This window comes from Podarcis liolepis (genome assembly GCF_965112155.1).
Source record: "Podarcis liolepis genome assembly, chromosome: 17".
Classification (NCBI taxonomy): domain Eukaryota; kingdom Metazoa; phylum Chordata; class Lepidosauria; order Squamata; family Lacertidae; genus Podarcis; species Podarcis liolepis.
The window spans coordinates 36,705,881-36,725,431 of record NC_139571.1 but is presented as its reverse complement, the minus strand read 5'-3'; the positions used below and the strand labels follow the sequence as shown (position 1 = coordinate 36,725,431).

Sequence of the window (19,551 nt, the reverse complement as noted above, 5' to 3'; positions counted from 1 at the left end):
TAGTCAGAATCTCTTTTCTTGTAACTTGAAGCCTTTGGTTCAAGTCCTACCTTCCAGAGCAGGAGAAAACAAGCTTGCTCCATCTTCCAAGTGACACCCGTCTAGATATTTGAAGATGGCTGTCACATCTCCTCTCAGTCTCCTCTTTTCCAGGCTAAACATACCAAGCTCCTTCAACCGTTCCTCATAAGGCTTGTGAAATATACCCAGAGTCGCAAAGTGATTTCATGCTCTTTATTCAGCTCATAGTGGTGAGGAGGAATGAATGAATGTCCCCTCAAAGTATCTGCTTTATATACATTATTTACACAATGGGCTGCACATGATTGGTTAATTCTGGAATTCTACTGTAAGCCAATCAGGTTGTGGATTCACTTATATCTGGAGCATGATTGGGTGGTTCCTGCCAACCAATCATACTGCTGCATTGTTCTTGGACCAATCAGACTGCTGCATTCTGAATCCTATTGTTCTAGGACCAATCAGACTGCTGCAATTTGGATCCTATTGTTCTAGGACCAATCAGACTGCTGCAGTTTGGATCCTATTCAACTCAGTACATAACAGCTTGGTTTCCAGACTCTTGATCATGTTGGTCGTCTTCCTCTGCACACATTCCAGCTTGCCAATATTCTTTTTAACTAGTGGCCCTCAGAACTGGACATAGCATTCCAGGTGTGGTCTGACCAAGGCAGAATAGAGTGGTTCTATTACTTTCCTTGACCGACCTTCTCTTAAGTTTTATTATTATTTATTTTCTGTTGAAGATCCAGAATGCTGGGATGAGGAGAGCTGGGTTCTCAGCGCCTCTTGCCAGGAGCTGCTCTGCACAGATTCCCAATTTCTCTTGGTCACTGTGTCCAGAGGCTTAAAAGTTAACCCTTGAAATGACTGGCTTCTTGTACCTCTGTGGTTACAAGTTCTGTGATCACAAGGTCTCTTGTTCTCCTACTTATCTTTTTACTAAAGCAAAAACTGCGAGAGCAATGTTAACACAGTGGGTATGATAGAAACAATTATACACAACAACAGAATAAATAAAATAGCTGATCTCAGATTTGTTGTCGTCAGTGGGCACTGCTCCCTACTTTTCAAAATTAGATTTTTTTGTGGTGTGAAGTTTGTTTGTTTCTTTGTTTGTTTTAAGTGTCTGCTGTTCTTTTAGCAAAACTGCTTCATAGTGCTAAAATGTGTTACTTTTTGTTCTTTAACTGGGGTTCGTTCATCTCCGTTTGTGAGAAAATGCTGCTTCCTAAAAGTTTGTTCTCATGGTGCATGCCAAGTATGTTTTAGCTGATATTAGCTGATGGCCTTGTAGAGGTTGATAAAGTTGCAAGCGCTGTGGTGAATCATAGATTGTAGAGTTGGAAGGGACCCAAAGGTCATTTAGTCCAACCCCCTGCAATACCGGGATCTCAGCTAAAGCATCCATGACAGATGGCCACCCAACCTGTGCTTAAAAACCTCCAAGGAAGGAGAGTTCACAACCTCCCATGGGAGACCGTGGATAGAGATGAAATTTATTTCCTCTGCCATATAATACGAGGACTTCATGAAGCTGATGGGCAGCAGATTCCAGCCAGACCAAAGAAAGGGCTTCTTCATACAACGCAGAATTGATTTATGGAATCTGCTGTCACAACTTGCAGTGATGGTCACTGGCTTAGATAGTTTAAAAGTGCATTAGACACATTCATGGGACGCGGGTGGCGCTGTGGGTTAAACCACAGAGCCTAGGACTTGCCAATCAGAAGGTCGGCAATTCGAATCCCCGCGACGGGGTGAGCTCCCGTTGCTCGGTCCCTGTTCCTGCCAACTTAGCAGTTCAAAAGCACGTCAAAGTGCAAGTAGATAAATAGGTACCACTCTGGCGGGAAGGTAAACGGCGTTTCCGTGCACTCCTCTGGTTCGCCAGAAGCGGCTCAGTCATGCTGGCCACATGACCCGGAAGCTGTATGCCGGCTCCCTCGGCCAATAAAGCGAGATGAGCACCGCAACCCCAGAGTCGGTCACGACTGGACCTAATGGTTGGGGGTCCCTTTACCTTTACCTTAGACACATTCATAGAGGAGGATAACTTTATCTTTGATTACTGCCCCCAATAGTTCAGCTGAACCTCAATGTTCAGACAAACGGTACTGAAGAGCAGTTGTTGGGTTCAGGAGAGGCTTTTGCTTCCATGCTGTGCTATACAAAGATAGTTTGGCTGGCTGCTACTCGACGTAACTGTTTTTTCAGCCCATAACAGGTTTAGGATATTTGTACTTATTTTCAATTGCTTCCCGCACAGATACAAAAACACAAATTGTGATAATGACCATGCTATTCTGTCATGCAGAACAGTCGCCATTCTCTGGGTATTGTTGAAATCAAACCTTTATTAGGCATTATGCAAATAAAACCATAAAAGAGAAAATAACATGTTTACATGTTATTTTCTCTCTGGGTATTTTATAGCATGGGTCGCCAGTTGTTTTTGGACTATGACTCCCATCATCCCTAGCTAGCAGGACCAGTGGTCAGGGATGATGGAAACTGTAGTCCGAAAACAGGAAACACCGCCCTGGACTCTTGTGTGTCATCATCTCTTACATTGCAAGAGAAGCTTGACTTTGGGAAGATAAAGTAAGGGTAGTGTTAGACATTTTGGAGCTCTAGGGGTCCAGTCTTTGCGTTGCTTCCAATAATGCTTTGCACTACAGGCACCGTTTGTCGGTACATCTGTGCTTATTGCCTGTTCTGCCTTTGCACATAATGGCTTGGTGATAGGAGCCAATTTCAGGCATCAAACAAATAAGCAGATCCTGACCTTTGGAAAGCTCTCCTCAGGAAGCAGAAACTGGTAAAATATTACATTTTGAAGGGGATTATTTTTGTACACAGTGATATTGACCAGCAGGGGGCATTTGTCAGCTAGTGGAATCAGTCTCTGTTAAGTAATGGTGAATCATGCAATTCTTTCAATTCATTTCCTCTAGAGCAGTGGTTGCAACAGCCGGCATTGACATAGGGGAACTGTTTCCCATCTGCAAATTTGTACCCAAGAAGAAAGAAAGATGATTCAGTTATTGGCATTTGCTGTTGTCCCTGCATGGTAAAGAAAAAGGTAAAGGGACCCCTGACCATTAGGTCCAGTCGTGGCCGACTCTGGGGTTGCGGCGCTCATCTCGCTTTATTGGCCGAGGGAAGCAGCGTACAGCTTCCGGGTCATGTGGCCAGCATGACTAAGCCGCTTCTGGCGAATGAGAACAGCACACGGAAACGCCGTTTACCTTCCCGCCGGAGCGGTACCTATTTATCTACTTGCACTTTGACGTGCTTTTGAACTGCTAGGTTGGCAGGAGCTGGGACCGAGCAACGGGAGCTCACGCCGTCGCGGGGATTCGAACCACCGACCTTCTGACAGCAAGTCCTAGGCTCTGTGGTTTAACCCACAGCGCCACCCACTACCTGCATGGTAGGAAGCAGTTAAAAGGACAAGATGAGGATTGATAACGATAGCCTGGATAGCTCAGTGGGATAAGCTCACGTGGTGCTGATAATGCCAAGGGTTGCAGGTTCAATCCCCGTATGGGGTTTGGACTAGATAATCCTCAGGGTCCCTTCCAACTCTACAATTCTATGGTTAAACCACAAAATCTGCTGTATTTGGGTCTCAGATGAATTTTCTGACAGCTTATATATATATTTCTCATACAACATGCAGGGACAGTTCATATGCCCTGTCAAAAGAAGGCAAGACACAGGGAAGAGGAAGTACCGTTGGGAAGTAAACTGAGAATAAGTACAGTGTCTGGACTGGATGGTGGTTTGGCGAAACTCCCTGTGTGTTATGGCAGGACAGCCGCTAGCCCTCTCCAGAAAGGAGAGGGCCGGCTTGCTGACCATGCGTAAAACGTCCTGTTCAGCAAATCCGCACTGACTACAAAGTCAGCATCTTTCTGCCAGCAGAGGCTTGCATCATCCTAGGTTAGTAAAAGGAAGATCTGTGTCTGTCTGTGAGAAGAGTCTAATGGCAATCGAACCTCAAGGTTAGATTTCTGCAATACGTTATAGGTAGGGCTGCCTCTGAAAATGGTTCGGAAACTTCAGCGGCCAGGTTGCTCACCTGAGCAAGACGGCTTGAACATACAGTGGTACCTCTGGTTACAGACACTTCAGGTTACAGACTCCACTAACCCAGAAATACAGTGGTACCTTGGGTTAAGTGCTTAATTCGTTCTGGAGGTCCATTCTTAACCTGAAACTGTTCTTAACCTGAAGCACCACTTTAGCTACTGGGGCCTCCCGCTGCCGCCGCGCCGCTGGAGCACGATTTCTGTTCTTATCCTGAGGCAAAGTTCTTAACCTGAGGTACTATTTCTGGGTTAGTGGAGTCTGTAACCTGAAGCGTATGTGGCCTGAAGCATATGTAAGCCGAGGTACCACTGTATATGCAATAAACATCTTCCATTCTTCCTTAAATTCATTGTCATCTCTGCTTCTTAATTTCATTGTCAATTTTGCCATTTCAGCATATTCCATTAATTGAACTTGACAATCTTCTTTAGTTGGGACACCATTTTCTTTCCAGTGTTGTACTAGTAGTGTCCGTGCGGCCGTAGTTGCATACGTAAATAAGTTCTTTTGTAATTTTGATAAGTCCAAAAGTGGAAAATAAGGGTCAACCGTTAAACCACTCCAAAAATTGCAGCTCTTTGAGGGGCAGCCTGAAAACTCCAAGCACCCTTAACAAATTACAGCTCCCATGAGTCTTTGTGGAAGTAGTAAAGTGGTATCATGGAATTGTATGGAAGGGACCACGAGGGTCATCTAGTCCAACCCCCTGCAATGGCCCAACGTGGGTTCGAATTCGTGACACTGATATCTCCCCCCCCCCTTTGGCCTCAAGACCTGCCAACCCCTGGCTTGGCTATCCATAAGGGAATATGGCCCCCAGGGAGAAATAAAGTTCCCTACTCCTGCATTAAGGGAGTATATCTTGCTTAAATTCTGCTTCTGCCTTTGGCAGTATCGGAAAAGGGAAATAAAAACGGAAGAGTAAATAAAGAAAATCGGAGCCTGTGACATACAGGAAACTGGTTAGGCCATTGTGTGCCTCTGTCTTGTGGAGAAATCTGTGTTAGTGGAAGCCCTTGAGCATTATACTTAAGCTTCGGCGGGTGCCCTTAAGCAGGTTAACCAAACAGGCTGAGGGTGGGTAACTGATACCCTGAGGTCACAGGTAAACATGCAGAGACTGTACACAGAGCTGATTCACCTGACTGGCAGGGAGGCACCTATGGCCACGCCCAACCGGACAAGGTTTCAGGTTCCAATTTCATTGTTTTTGTTTCCCCCATATACACACCTGACGGCGCAGGCTGAGGGCAGACGTGTGCAGTCAGCATGGGTTGCTGAACTTACCTCTTTTCCTGGTTCTTTTCCTTCGTTTTCTCGTCATTAACAGAAACAAACAAAAACCCGTCAGCCTTTTTTAAAATTTATTTTCACGCAAGCGACAGAACAATAACTTGCTGGGTCTCCTCAAAAAGCTTAATTTGTTGGAAACAGATTGCAAATAAATGAAAGGTAAGTGGTTTAGGGGGGGGGAATGTTTTCATTATTTATGCATTTAGCGCCGTACAATGTAATGTCGGCTTGCACAATTTGTGGTCCACCAGTCATATAGGCAGCCCTCTGGCGCAATGATCAAGCTTCCTGGCTTTGCTTCCCGCCTGAGGCTGAAAGAGCAGGGCAGGCTGTCAGCTCACAATATATGGCTGGAAAAAATCTTGCCCGGCCTGCTCTTGTGCCTTGAGGAACAACTTGATCTGCAGTCATTAGCAGGCGATATTGTTTATTCCCCATGCTATGAGGAGCTGCAGCCGGATGGTGAATTCTGCACATCATTTGGTTTAAAAAGCACTTGGGCAAGCCAGACAGTTCCTATTGTGACTTGCCAATAGCCTGATAACTTGCCCTCTAAGGTACACAGCAAAAGCAAACCCAGGAAGTTTATTGCTCTGGTTGTGGAGTATTGTTTGGCTTGATGGATCACACGTTGTACAGGCCTGGTGCAACACAAGCCAGAAAAACAGGTCTCTGCCCTGAGGAGCTTACGGTTTGTATTTTTTAAGTGTGAGGGAAGCCAGTAAAGGGAGAGCAGTGGAGGAAGGAATGGAAAGGCAGCCTTAGCATAACCTCTTGGCAATTTTGAAGACTAATCTACAATGTACTTGTCTCAAATTTCACTTGCCTGTGCAAAATAAATAGCATGCTGTGGATCTACTTTCCAAGGTGAAAAAAGAGAGACATAATGAGCTGAAATGTTATCATTCAAAAATATTTCCACATGCTTAGAACACCAGTGACTAAAATGGGCGAAAAGGCTACCAAACGTACAGAGTAGTGTAACCAGATCTTAACTTTACTTCTGTTTAACCTGTTATATCCATTTTCTGGTTGGTTGTTTTAAGAAAGGGGCCATAGTTCTGTAATCTTGTGGTGTTTTGATTTGGTATTGCTTCCTTTTGCCTACAGAAAACTAGCTCTTCAAAGAACAGACCTCTTCCCTGACATGCTAGTTTTCCATAGGCAGGGATCTCTTGATGTGATGGGACATTCGGACATGTGGTACCACCTGCCACGTTCCCAGGATCTGTGTGCCACATGACGCTGGAAGGAAGAATGGAGGTGGTTAGAGGGCCAACAGCTCTTCCAAGGCTAGGATGGAAAAAGATGGAGAGACGTAAGCCTTCAGGGCATGATCAATGCCATATTTTGGAGTAGGGAACTGCAGAATCATGGCACTCTTTTGGGAGGAATATTTGTCCTGTAAATCAGCAATGAGATAGTGGAAGGGGCTGCTGCAATTAGCAGAGGAAGTGAATGCTTTTAGAAACAGCAGCAAATAAACAAAAAGACCTTGGTGTGTGTGTGTGTGTGTGTGTGTGTGTGTGAGAGAGAGAGAGAGAGAGAGAGAGAGAGAGATGAGCAGTTTTCCTTCCTGCTGTGTTTTCATATACATTCCTCCCCTTTTTCTCTTCTCTTCCCCTCTTTCTCATACAGCTGTGCAAATAAGTCTACAAAAGTTGCTAGCCCGCGAAACAACAGCAACCAACAAACACTAGCCGGCTTACCCACACATCCCTCCTCCTAGTTATTTGTGACATATTGCCGATGCCTGGAAACCTTCCCAACGTGCAGCGATGTAGCAACACCTCCTCCCGTTTAATGGGCTTCTAGACTACACTGATATAAACAAACATATATGCAGATAATTCGGCAAAAACATGTCTACAGCGCTTAGGGGCAAACAGCCTCCTCCTTTCTGAAGAGGAGATAACCATCTCTTCTCCGTTTAGTGCCAGGAAATCTGATGGTTAAATTCCTTTTTGCTGTGTAAAGGATCACCTATTCACAGTCACACTGCGTTCAGCTGGATTAAGAGAGATGTTTGAGCTTAGCCTCCGGCTCTGCTTGGCAAAGTACTTGACCTCTTCAAGTCACAATATGCTTTTGATTTTTTTGATCTTTTTAAGCATCATGGTATGCATTTCTGCTTTGGCCTCAGAAGGACCTGGCAGCTGCCTTACATTCTCTGCTAACTTCCTGGTTCGATTTTTTTTTGCAATGCACTCTGTGTGTGGTTGCCTTTCAAGGCTGCCTTTATTGAACTGCTCAGTTGGTCCAGAAGTGCAGCTGCCTGACAAAGTTGGCTGAGTCAGCTGCCTAGAGCATATGATACCTGTATCGTAAGATCTTTACTGGTTGCCTGTCAGTTTTCAAACACAGTTCAAGATGCTGGCCTTTTAAAAACCCTAGAATCATAGAATTCTAGAGTTGGAAGGGATCATGGGGGTCATCTAGTCCAGCCCCCTGCAATGCGGGAATCTCAACTGAAGCATAATACAGTGGTACCTCGGGTTAAGTACTTAATTCGTTCCAGAGGTCCGTACTTAACCTGAAACTGTTCTTAACCTGAAGCACCACTTTAGCTAATGGGGCCTCCCGCTGCTGCCGCGCTGCCAGAGACCAATTTCTGTTCTCATCCTGAAGCAAAGTTCTTAACCTGAGGTACTATTTCTGGGTTAGCGGAGTCTGTAACCTGAAGCGTATGTAACCTGAAGCGTATGTAACCCGAGGTACCACTGTAATAATAGTAACAATTTGTTTGTTTGTTTATACCCCACCCATCTGGCCCCCAGCAGAATATTAAAAACACGATAAAACAGCAAACTTTACAAACTTCCCTAAACAGGGCTGCCTTCAGACGTCTTCTAAAAGTCAGATAGTGGTTTATTTCCTTGACATCTGATGAGAGGGCGTTCCACAGGGCGGGCACCACCACTGAGAAGGCCCTCTGCTTGGTTCCCTGTAATCTCACTTCTCGCAATGAGGGAACTGCCAGAAGGCCCTCGGAGCTGGACCTCAGTGTCCAGGCTGAACGATGGGGGTGGAGGCACACTTTATGACAGATGGCCATCCAGCAAAAACTGTTTTGGGAATTACCACGGTAAATTTCTTCTTATTCTTACTTCTCCCCTCTCCTTTCTCCAAGGCAGCATGCAGTAGAAAATAGATACAACTGAAAACAAATCTAAATTAAGTTTGAACTAAAAGCAGTCAAATTGCCATTCTTGCAGGAAAGAAATAGAAGGCTCATGGCAACAAGAAGAGTTTGGATTTGATATCCCGCCTTTCACTCCCTTTAAGGAGTCTCAAAGCGGCTAACAATCTCCTTTCCCTTCCTCCCCCACAACAAACACTCTGTGAGGTGAGTGGGGCTGAGAGACTTCAGAGAAGTGTGACTGGCCCAAGGTCACCCAGCAGCTGCATGTGGAGGAGCGGAGATGCGAACCTGGTTCCCCAGATTACAAGACTACCGCTCTTAACCACTACACCACACTGTCATCTAAAAGCCAAGATAAACAAATGTGTCTTAAAGGCAGGCCAACACTACTGACTGTGCAAAGGAGAAGCATAAATTGATAGTACGCAGATGTAGAGCAGGCATAGGCAAACTCGGCCCTCCAGGTGTTTTGGGACTACAACTCCCATCATCCCTAGCTAACAGGACCAGTGGTCAGGGATGATGGGAGTTGTAGTCCCAAAACATCTGGAGGGTCGAGTTTGCCTATGCCTGAAGTAGAGTCACCACAGGCTTGGGAGCAAAATATGACCCTCTAGGCAAGAACTAAAGCACAGTCACATATGGGTAAGTCCCTTGGGCGAAAGTCCAACAGTCAAGAAACACAGTCCAGAGTTAAACCCAAAGCACAGTCCCAGCAGAGATCTTGGAGCATCCAAGCCGAAGTCCATCACCATGGGCAGTTGAGCAGACAGAGCCCCTCAGCTCTGCTCCCCTTTTCTCCCTTGAGTTTTGATTGTAGCACCTGGGCTTGGCGAAGCCTGTGACCCTCACCTGTGTTGAGCCTAATCTACTTGAGAAACCACATCCCTCCTCCCAGGTCCATCTGGTACGCAGGCTGAGACCCTACCTGCCCGCAGACAGAGTGGTTCATGCTCTAGTTATCGCCCGCTTGGACTACTGCAATACATTCCACGTGGGGCTACCTTTGAAGGTGACTCGGAGATTGCAATTAATCCAGAATGCAGCAGCTAGACTGGTGACTGGGAGTGGCCGCCGGGACCACATAACACCGGTCCTGAAAGATCTTCATTGGCTCCCAGTATGTTTCCAAGCACAATTCAAAGTGTTGGTGCTGACCTTTAAAGCCCTAAACGGCCTCGGTCCTGTATACCTGAAGGAGCGTCTCCACCCCCATCATCCAGCCTAGACACTGAGGTCCAGCGCCAAGGGCCTTCTGGCAGTTCCCTTGCTGCGAGAAATGAGGTTACAGAGAACCAGGCAGAGGGCCTTCTTGGTGGTGGCGCCTGCCCTGTGGAACGCCCTCCCAGCAGATGTCAAGGCAATAAACAACTTTTAAAAGACAACTGAAGGCGGCCCTGTTTAGGGAAGTTTTAATGTCTGATGCTGTATTGTTTTTAATATTCAGTTGGAAGCTGCCCATAATGGCTGGGGAAACCCAGCCAGATGGGTGGGGTATAAATAATAAATAATAATAATAATGATTATTATTATTATGGCCAATGAGCCCCTCCTCGCCAGCTAGTGAGCTGGGCTGTGTGTCCTTGCCTGTCTCAGGCTCCCAGAGCGTACCTCCCGCCGCTCCTATGCTTCAGGGCCCACCTTGTTTGTGGAGATGGGGGGTGTCCTCTGGCTGTGATGAAGGGTCCTGTTCCTCTGGCCACTGCACACTGACCCCCACCTCCTTGCCTACCTCTGTCACCCCATTAATACTTCCCACAACCACAACCTCACCCTTCCCATACCCGGCTTGCCCCGGTGGGTCCCAGTCATGGCTCCACCCCTCGCTAACATCCTTTTCCTGCTCCCCACTAGCAGGACCAGCGGACAGGGATGATGGGAGTTGTAGTCCAACAACAGCTAGGGACTCGAGGTTGAGAAAAACTGCCATAAAACCTTCTTAACAGCTCCATATGCTCAGTTCATCAAGTGAGTCTTCGGCTCCAGAAAACTCACTATGAGTGGTAAAGTGAGAGACTGCAAGGAGCAGGGACTTTTTGGTCATGGCACCTTCTTCCAAAATTTCCAACTGGAATGGGGACGGGACTGTCGACGAGTCCATTCTGTTGGGTCTTTGAGAAGTCTAGTAAAAGCTTCCTGCTTTGCCAGGCTTTGGGGGCCGTTGGGTTAGCATTAAATGCAGTTCTTTCCTGGGTTATTTTATGCGCCAGTAATGTTGTTGTTTTAAGGTTTAATGTTGGGGCAAATCTTCATAGCTTGCTGTGAATGTATGGTGGCTCACCAGGAGCCTGATAAACCTGCTGTTTAGAATGAAAGCGGGAAGGAGTTGCCACAGGCCATAATACGTGACTGGTGGGCTGCATATGGCTTGGTAGTTCATGGCTGTATTTTGGTTATTTCTACTCTCTTTTAATGTTTGCATTATTTGAGGGGGGGTGGGGGAGTGACGAAGAATGCATTAGACAGCAGCGGCATCCTATTGTAGCAGCATCCCATGAAACTGTTCCTAAATGAGCTAAGCCTGAAACTAGGGAAACCCAGCCAGGTGGGCGGGTATAAATAATAAAATTATTATTATTATTATTATTATTATTATTATTATTATTATTATTGGCATAAAAAATCAGGCCAGTTTCCCACCTTCAATCTGACTCATCAGAAACTCGAAATTAACAGACTGAAGGTGGAGATACACATAACATTTCCCCCCCCAAGTAGTGGCGTCAGTTTGGAAGTGCCCTTGCTACATTCAGCGCAAAAGGAATTTTTCTGTTCAAGGTCAAGTCCTGAAGGGAGATGGGTGGGAACCACAATTCTGCAAACTGAGAGCAGGAGCTCTGATTGGCAGGCACCCATGATGTCATCAAGAAGCCTCTTCTTCTCCAATCCCAAGAGCAGTTTTGAGCTTTTTAAAGTTGTTTTTTTAAAAAAAAAATCACTGCAATGACCGATGATAGGAGAATAAGGTCTGCTGGCATTTCCATCTTATTCTGATTGTGAAGCCAAAAGGAAGCTGGTTTTGGGGGGCCACTATTGAAAGAGTTTAATAGTATGCCTGTCTCCTCAACGGTGATGTGGGTTTTCTAAAAAAAAAAAATAGAATTGGAAAAATTTAGGGTAATTTGCATTGGGAAATTATTTGATGTCCTGGAGAATGATCTAATTTAGCATGATTGTTTTAGCAACCAGAGCTAAAAGCTTTGAAACTGCCAAGCCGACCTAATACTTTATTTGTAATTGGAATTCATTGTTACTAATGAACTTATGAAATGGAAAATTTCCTGCCTCAGATCACTGTTCCCCTTTGCCCTGCTAATTTAGTTTGGTACATGTGCTCTAATTGTCTTTATTAACTAGGGAGAGTTGGCTAATCAGACTGTTTTCTGGTATCTATCCTTAATCACTGCCCCTGCTTTCCTTTAGGGGGAATTTTTGAGGGGCATTTTTGACATGCAAATACATACATGTGCCCTGGTATTCATTAACTTCCCTTCTGTATCCCCCCTCCCTGTAACTGCCTATCCAGAAAGCAAATGTTGCTGGTGCATCTGAGTTGCAGCTATTCTGTAATCCAGATCCATTGTGGGAATAAACGTTCTATCAAGCATTTTTAATTTAAAAAATAAATAAACAAATAGGAAATCTAGCCTATGAAAGTTGGGGGAAAGTCCTTTGGAAGAATTTCTGTTGTGTTCAGTTTGGCTTACACTCAAGTAAGCATGCACTGGATTGCAACCTCAGTTTAACACAACTGCTTAAAAAGCCAACTCACCTTTCCAACAAAGGTCCATATAGTAAAAGCTATGGTTTTCCCAGTAGTGATGGATGGAAGTGAGAGCTGGACCATAAAGAAGGCTGATCGCCAAAGAATTGATGCTTTTGAATTATGGTGCTGGAGAAGACTCTTGAGAGTCCCATGGACTGCAAGAAGATCAAACCTCTCCATTCTTAAGGAAATCAGCCCTGAGTGCTCACTGGAAGGACAGATCCTGAAGCTGAGGCTGGCACTTTGGCCACCTTATGAGAAGAGAAGACTCCCTGGAAAAGACCCTGATGCTGGGAAAGATGGAGGGCACAAGGAGAAGGGGACGACAGAGGACGAGATGGCTGGACAGTGTTCTTGAAGCTACCAGCATGCGTTTGACCAAACTGCAGGAGGCAGTGGAAGACAGGAGTGACTGGCGTGCTCCGGTCCATGGGGTCACGAAGAGTTGGACACGACTAAACGACTAAACAACAACACAACAACAGGGTAGACAGGATAAATGGATACAGTAATCAGGGAAGAATGTTCAACAGTGTGTCAGAATGTGAGTGTGTGAGACAGACAGGCAGTGATAACTGATGTAAGAATAGGCATCCGTCTGTCTCAGGAGTGGAAGAGTCAAACCACTGGAAGTCAAACCACCGGGGAGCTACAGTGCCTGCTGTGGCTGTAGAGACCAATACAGGAGAGACATGTTTTGTTGCAGGTGGGGCAGTTGTAGGTGTCCGGCTGTGCTCCTGCAGGTGTACCATTGTACTGCTTCTTTCTGCACTCCTCCCAGCAGTCATTCCCCCTCGGGCATTGCTGTGGGTACACAACCTGACTTACTCTTTTCAGTCATCTACAAGGAATTCCCATGTATACGTATTATATTGCTGGCATCCGTCGGTCTCCAGAGACAATGGAGTGAAGTCAAACCACTGTGTTAGCGGCACTGAAGTGACCTCCCTGGGGCGCAAGCCTTGGCAGTGTGTCTGGAGATCATGGGCTGCCGAGATGACAAGACCTCTCAGCCTCACTGATTTGGTCTAAAGCAGGGGTCTGCAACCTTTAAGACAAAAAGAGCCACTTGGACCCATTTCCGAAGGGAAAAAAACCTGGGAGCCGCAAAACCATTGAGACATTTTAAACAAATATATCTCCGGAGCCGCAATCTGACAGCGGGTGGGAAGGTGACGTCGGGACGGTGCGTGACTAACGCACGCACCGCCCCCATGCGACGTCACAGCCAGTACAGCGCCTGCCACAGTGGGAGTCTCGGGGCGCACAATGCGCCTCCTCCCCTCGCTAGTATCTGCCCCGGAGCTGCGGCAAAGGTGTAAAAGAGCCACATGCGGCTCCGGAGCCGCAGGTTGCAGACCCCTGGTCTAAAGGAAAGCAGAGCAATACGCTTGGCACTGGCTTAGCTGCAGTAATTGCAAGAAGGAGGCCTACAAGGCATCACCCAAGTGTCTTGTGGGACTCCACTCTGGATTTGTGTAGGGTTTACTCCAGGGGTCAGCAAACTTTTCCAGCAGGGGGCCGGTCCACTGTCCTCCAGACCTTGTCGGGGGCCGGATTATATTTTGTTGTTTTTTTTATAATATTTATTACTTTTACAACAATTTAAACACTTACAAAAGAAAAAACAATGCATTAGAATACAAAAACACTACATAAAAATTAACAAAACAAAACAAAAACACTTTAAAAACACATCAAAAGAAAAAAGAAGGGAAAAAAGAAAAAAGAAAAAACTTCCAATATCTTATATTTCTTTCTCATATTTCCACGGCCTCCTCACACCTCCCTTTTTGTATTCCACTTCTATTAATTATTTCAGCAATTCCTTACCATCTTCCCCTGTTTTCTATCCTATAATTATCTTAACACCTTTTAATCTTATTTTCCTTTAATACTCTATTAATCTATTTATACTTAATTCCTTATAACATTTCTACTGAAGCCATATAATTTCAGGGGGCCGGATTATATTTTGAAAAGAAAAATGAACGAATTCCTATGCCCCACAAATAACCCAGAGATGCATTTTAAATAAAAGGGCACATTCTGCTCATGTAAAACATGCTGATTCCTGGAACGTCTGTGGACCGGTTTTAGAAGGTGATTGGGCCAGATCCGGCCCCCAGGCCTTAATTGGCCTACCCATGGTTTACTCCTTAGCCTTTTCTTCCCCCAATAGCCCACAAGGTGGTGGAGGTTTCGTTTGAGAGTTTTCCTTCTCCTAGATGGGCTGCTTTCTCAGGTTGACAAGCCCCACCTGCCCCTCACTTTCCTCTACAGTGCGTGCAGAAACCACCTTCTTGACTGTTGGACCCACCATTAGTCGCATCTGTTCAATCCACCGGAGCTTGTCTTTGCATGCAGGGGAAGTGCCCAATTCACCAAAGGTTTTTGGGATGCATATAAATACATATACACACTAGCAGTTGGAAAGCACACCAGTGCAAGTAGATAAATAGTTACCACTGCGGCGGCAAGGTAAACGGCTTTTCCGTGCACTCTAGTTTCCGTCACAGTGTCCCGTTGCGCCAGAAGCGGTTTAGTCATGCTGGCCACATGACCTGGAAAGCTGTCTGTGGACATATGCCGGCTCTCTTGGCCTGAAGCAAGATGAGCGCTTCAACCCCAGAGTCGCCTTTGACTAGACTTAACTATCCAGGGGCCCTTTACCTTTTACCTTACATATACAGTGGTACCTCGGGTTAAGTACTTAATTCGTTCCGGAGGTCTGTTCTTAACCTGAAACAGTTCTTAAGCACCACTTTAGCTAATGGGGCCGCCTCCTGCTGCCGCCACGCCGCCAGAGCCCGATTTCTGTTCTTATCCTGAAGCAAAGTTCTTAACCTGAAGCACTGTTTCTGGGTTAGAGGAGTGTGTAACCTGAAGCGTATGTAACCTGAAGTGTATGTAACCCGAGGTACCACTGTACAAGAGTGTCCTCATTTGAATCTGAAATCTCGAACGGTCTGGTGGCTTCACGGTTCCGTTTTCTGTGTTCATTGCAGATGTCATGGTCCCCTCAGTACCGGAGTTCAAAATTCCGCCATGTTTACGGCAAGGCAGCCAGTAAAGAGAAGTGCTACGACTGTGTGCCTATCACCCGCAGTGTTCACGACAATCACTTCTGCGCTGTGAACCCGCATTTCGTTGCTGTTGTGACAGAATGTGCCGGCGGAGGAGCCTTTATTGTCATACCAGTAAATCAGGTAAGGACCACCTTACTGACAGGTGTAGCTGGTTTCGTGTGTTTGTATGTCTCGGTGGGCAATGGAACCTCCTAAAGCCCAAATGGCCCATTCATTTTAACAGAGGAGCATATTTTGAATGGAGTAAGGCAGAGGTTTTCAGCCTCTTTGAGCCCACAGCTCTCTTGTGGCAACCCTGTGGGGCTCAGGAGCCCAGTAATGTCACCCCTTGCCTGCAGAGCTGGCAGCCTCTCACCCTTTTTCAAACACCCTCCCTTGTAGAGTGTTCCCTCAGCCTCCTCTCCCCGCTCCTTGGGAGTCCTCTGGGCAGCCTGTGAGCTGCCCCCCCTGCCCCAAAGAGAGGTGCTTCCTCACACTGCCCCACAGGGGGCTGGGAAGCACCCCCCGGCCAGCCCTAGAAGCACCATTCACCTGCGGAGCTTGTAGCCAGGGCTGCTGCAATAAACAGCTGTGTGAGCCTTTGGGAGGCAGAGATGTGAGAGGGCATCTTTGTTTATTTCTCAATTTTGTTTTGATTCTTTCTGTTTGTTGTATGGTGATGGCATTCTATATGTTTGGTGGTTTGTTTGTTGTTTAAAAACTGCAATAGATATCTTTTTAAAAAAAAAAAGAAGAAGAGGGAGGGAGGGAAGGAAAGAGCGACAGAGGCCAGTGTTGCCCGTGGCACTCAGTGGCGTAGCGTGGGTTGTCAGCACCCGGGGCAAGGCAAGTAATTTGCGCCCCTTAACCTGTGGATTTGCGCCCCCTAACCCTAACCCCCAGATGTTGCGCCCGGTGCGGCCGGCCCCCCCTGCACCCCCCACGCTACGCCATTGGTGGCACTTGAAAACCAAAGGGATTGAAAGGCCAACAGTATTGGCTCTATCTACCGACTCTCTCATGAACTGGGAGCTAGGGCAAAGGGCTCATTTACACACATGCACACAAACCCCATATAAACTCCTTTTGCACTGCATGGGTTCGTTTTGCTTGCGGCTAACGCGCTGCTGAGTTGCACAAGAATCGTCTGGGACCTCCTCCCTGCCCATACAAACACCAGGACTCTGGAAGAGCTTGCTGTTGCAGGTTGAAGGGGGCTTAAAGAGCCCTTTTGCCTTTCCCACTCATCCTGAGTTGCCTGGTGAGCCTTTTGCAGATGTACTGGTTTTCATAAGAGAAAGCCATATTTTTAGGCGAGGGTCCCTGGGATCTGAGGCTCTGCTGGGGGCTGGACTGAGGACCTAAACCACTTGCCACCAATTCTTGTGCTAAAGATGGTGGTGATAGAGCTACAGGGTGATCCAAAAGGTCGTCATCCAGGATAAAGTCACAAATGCTTCCTTTTGTAAATGTACAGTGGTGCCTCGCAAGACGAAAAGAATCCGTTCTGTGATTCTCTTCGTCTAGCGGTTTTTTCGTCTTGCGAAGCAAGCCCATTGACGGATTAGCGCTATTAGCGGCTTTTAGCGGCTTATCTGCTGATCGGATCAGCTGATAAGCGGCTTAGCGGCTTAGAAAAAGGGGGGAAAGGGGAAAAAACCCGCAGGAACTCACAAGACATTGTCGTCTTGCGAAGCAAGCCCATAGGAAATTCGTCTTGCGAAGCACCTCCAAAATGGAAAACTCTTTCGTCTAGCGAGTTTTCCGTCTTGCGAGGCATTCGTCTTGCGGGGCACCACTGTATGTAATTCTGGGGCTGGTTTTGGACAACACATTCACAGGGTGATTGGACTGAATGACTATTCCAAAAAGCACTCTTTAAAAAAAAAGATGTATTTTGTTTTCAAAAGTGTTCATACTTTGCCATCAATAATACCTTTAATTTATCCATTGACTTCCCATCCCCCTCTCCATGGGGTTCTATGTTTATCCTTTAACATTGCATAATTTAACTTATAACACACATCCTAAGTGATTAACCTTAATGTGTTTCTTCTCTTGCTCATATTTCAAACCCTGCTCACGTTTTCACGCAACTATAATAGCTCTTTAGATGTTCTCCAAAAGTACTCTTAATTGGTTATTGCCCCTTTAAGACAGGGTTTACTAACCATTTTTCACCCTGGGGAAAACCTTTTGAGGGTTGTATAACAGTGGCGGTGTGGCCGAAAGTGAGTGTATTAGTATCTTGGTCCACAAAACAGCCACACGTCACTTGTGCTTCCTTTATGTAATAGACATATGTTATAATCCAAAGGACCATGATCTACAACAACAGAATCTTACTTACATATTTAGTATAATAATCCTCTCTAACCTTTACAGTGCCCCTCAAAACACCTGTCTACTACAGACCCCTTGTGGTGAAAATATATACAATAAGAAAAATGTATTTTAGCTCCGCTCTCTGTAAGGTTAAGAGGCCATTTTAAGACTCCAGTCCAGACAGAGGGACAGCAAAAACGTATACCCAGCCCACAACAGCCGTTGGAAATTTGCATTTCCTATCTACGTTGCGATGCAAATGGAAATATGCTTCCCATCCTCAGTGTGTGTGTTGCAAGCAGGGTTGCACATCACAACCACATTCATATTGCTTGAGATGAAGGAAACTCCTGTGTAAGAGCCTCTCTCCTTTGCTGTTTCTGGGTAGTATTTGAAATCACATGTAAGATGCAGTTATTGCAGGTTCTTAATCTGCATTGGGAGTCTAGCTTTGCAACCTACCAATTGCAGAATATATTCCAGCTGGTTCCATGCTGAATTTGTCATCATTTTTCCTCTTCCTTCATACATCAGGTCTGACTTTTCCCCTAAGCCACACATACATGGTATTTCATTTAAATGTCCATACTTCACCATCCAAAAAACCCCAAACGAACCTCAAATGTTCAAAATAAAGTTGTGAAAGTAGATCAGGAATTGAGGGGGGGGGGTGACATTTGTGTCATCACAGAAACTAGCCAATAGGCACCATCCACAGCTATATTTCAAATCAACTATGCTGGAAACTGGCAGAAAGCTTGCCTTAGGAGAGAAAAACATATGTGTCTGTATTAAACATATGGGCATTCTCAGACTGGCTTGGCTGCTCTAAAATATGTTTTTCTTCACCCTAAATTTGTATGTGTTTTGTTTTCAGTCCTTCCCTACTGGATTGTTTCCAGATTATCAGTATTTTGTGGGAAGGATTCAAGTGCATACAAGAAATTTAGGATTGCAGAATCAACGTGGATCAGTGCACTCTGTCACCCTAGTACAAGAATCCGCTTTTTGAAAGGGAAAAAAAAAGCAGCAGCAGACTTTTTGCAGTTAGGAAAGTGACAGAGAAATTCAATGAAAAGTGTGGGGTGAATACATGATTCACAGGAAGACGTATAAACACCCCACACAAGCAAATCAGAATGAATGGTCAATAAAGACTGGATGAGTCTAATTTCCACAGAACTTTGTGCAAGCGACTCAGGATGACTGCACAATAAACACTTCATCTGGAGGAGCCCCTAGTCTGTGTAGTTTGTATCCAAACCCTGCAAAAGGGAACACAAGTAAGTTATGGAAACTGTTGATACTGGTGGTTTAATACGGGTATGGCTCCAAGTGAGAGATACATTAAGGGGTCAAGATAAAACCATGAAGGACAAGACACACTGGAGAGTTCTGTTTTGTTTGTGTTGATTGACAGGCCTTATCAGAGACGTTGCAGTTTGGGAACTAAATCTTTCCGTTTGTTTCCAGACAGGAAAACTCGACCCGCATTACCCTCGCATCTGTGGGCACAAAGGGAATGTTTTAGACATTAAGTGGAACCCTTTCGATGACTTTGTAATAGCCTCGTGCTCTGAAGATACCACTGTAAGTTTCGGGAACCTCTGGAGCGATGTAACCCCTGTCAGGTGCAGACAGAAGGCTGCCCAGTTTCCTAACTATGGTTAGAAGATCAAGATTATCCCATAGGCTCACCCCCTTTCCTTTCATAGCTATAGTTAGTGTTAAGTCAGCACTGTTCTAACCATGGTTAAAGGTAAAGGGACCCCTGACCATTAGGCCCAGCCATGGCCGACTCTGGAGTTGCGGCGCTCATCTCACTTTATTGGCCGAGG

General features: G+C 45.8%; 1 protein-coding gene across 3 annotated transcripts in view; it reads left to right on the top strand.

Annotated features, from left to right (window-relative positions):
* CORO2A (coronin 2A) overlaps nucleotides 1-19,551 on the top strand; it is a 61,087-nt gene that overhangs the window by 26,051 nt on the left and 15,485 nt on the right. Inside the window, exons 1-3 of one of the 3 annotated variants that reach the window (XM_083481832.1) lie at nucleotides 5,321-5,571; nucleotides 15,329-15,529; nucleotides 19,187-19,303. In XM_083481832.1, the coding sequence (XP_083337958.1) occupies nucleotides 15,329-15,529; nucleotides 19,187-19,303 (318 nt within the window). In that variant the 5' untranslated portion in view covers nucleotides 5,321-5,571. Of the gene's footprint in view, nucleotides 1-5,320; nucleotides 5,572-14,308; nucleotides 15,016-15,257; nucleotides 15,530-19,186; nucleotides 19,304-19,551 lie in introns of those variants that run through there. The other 2 variants (XM_083481833.1, XM_083481831.1) reach the window with 2 other exon arrangements.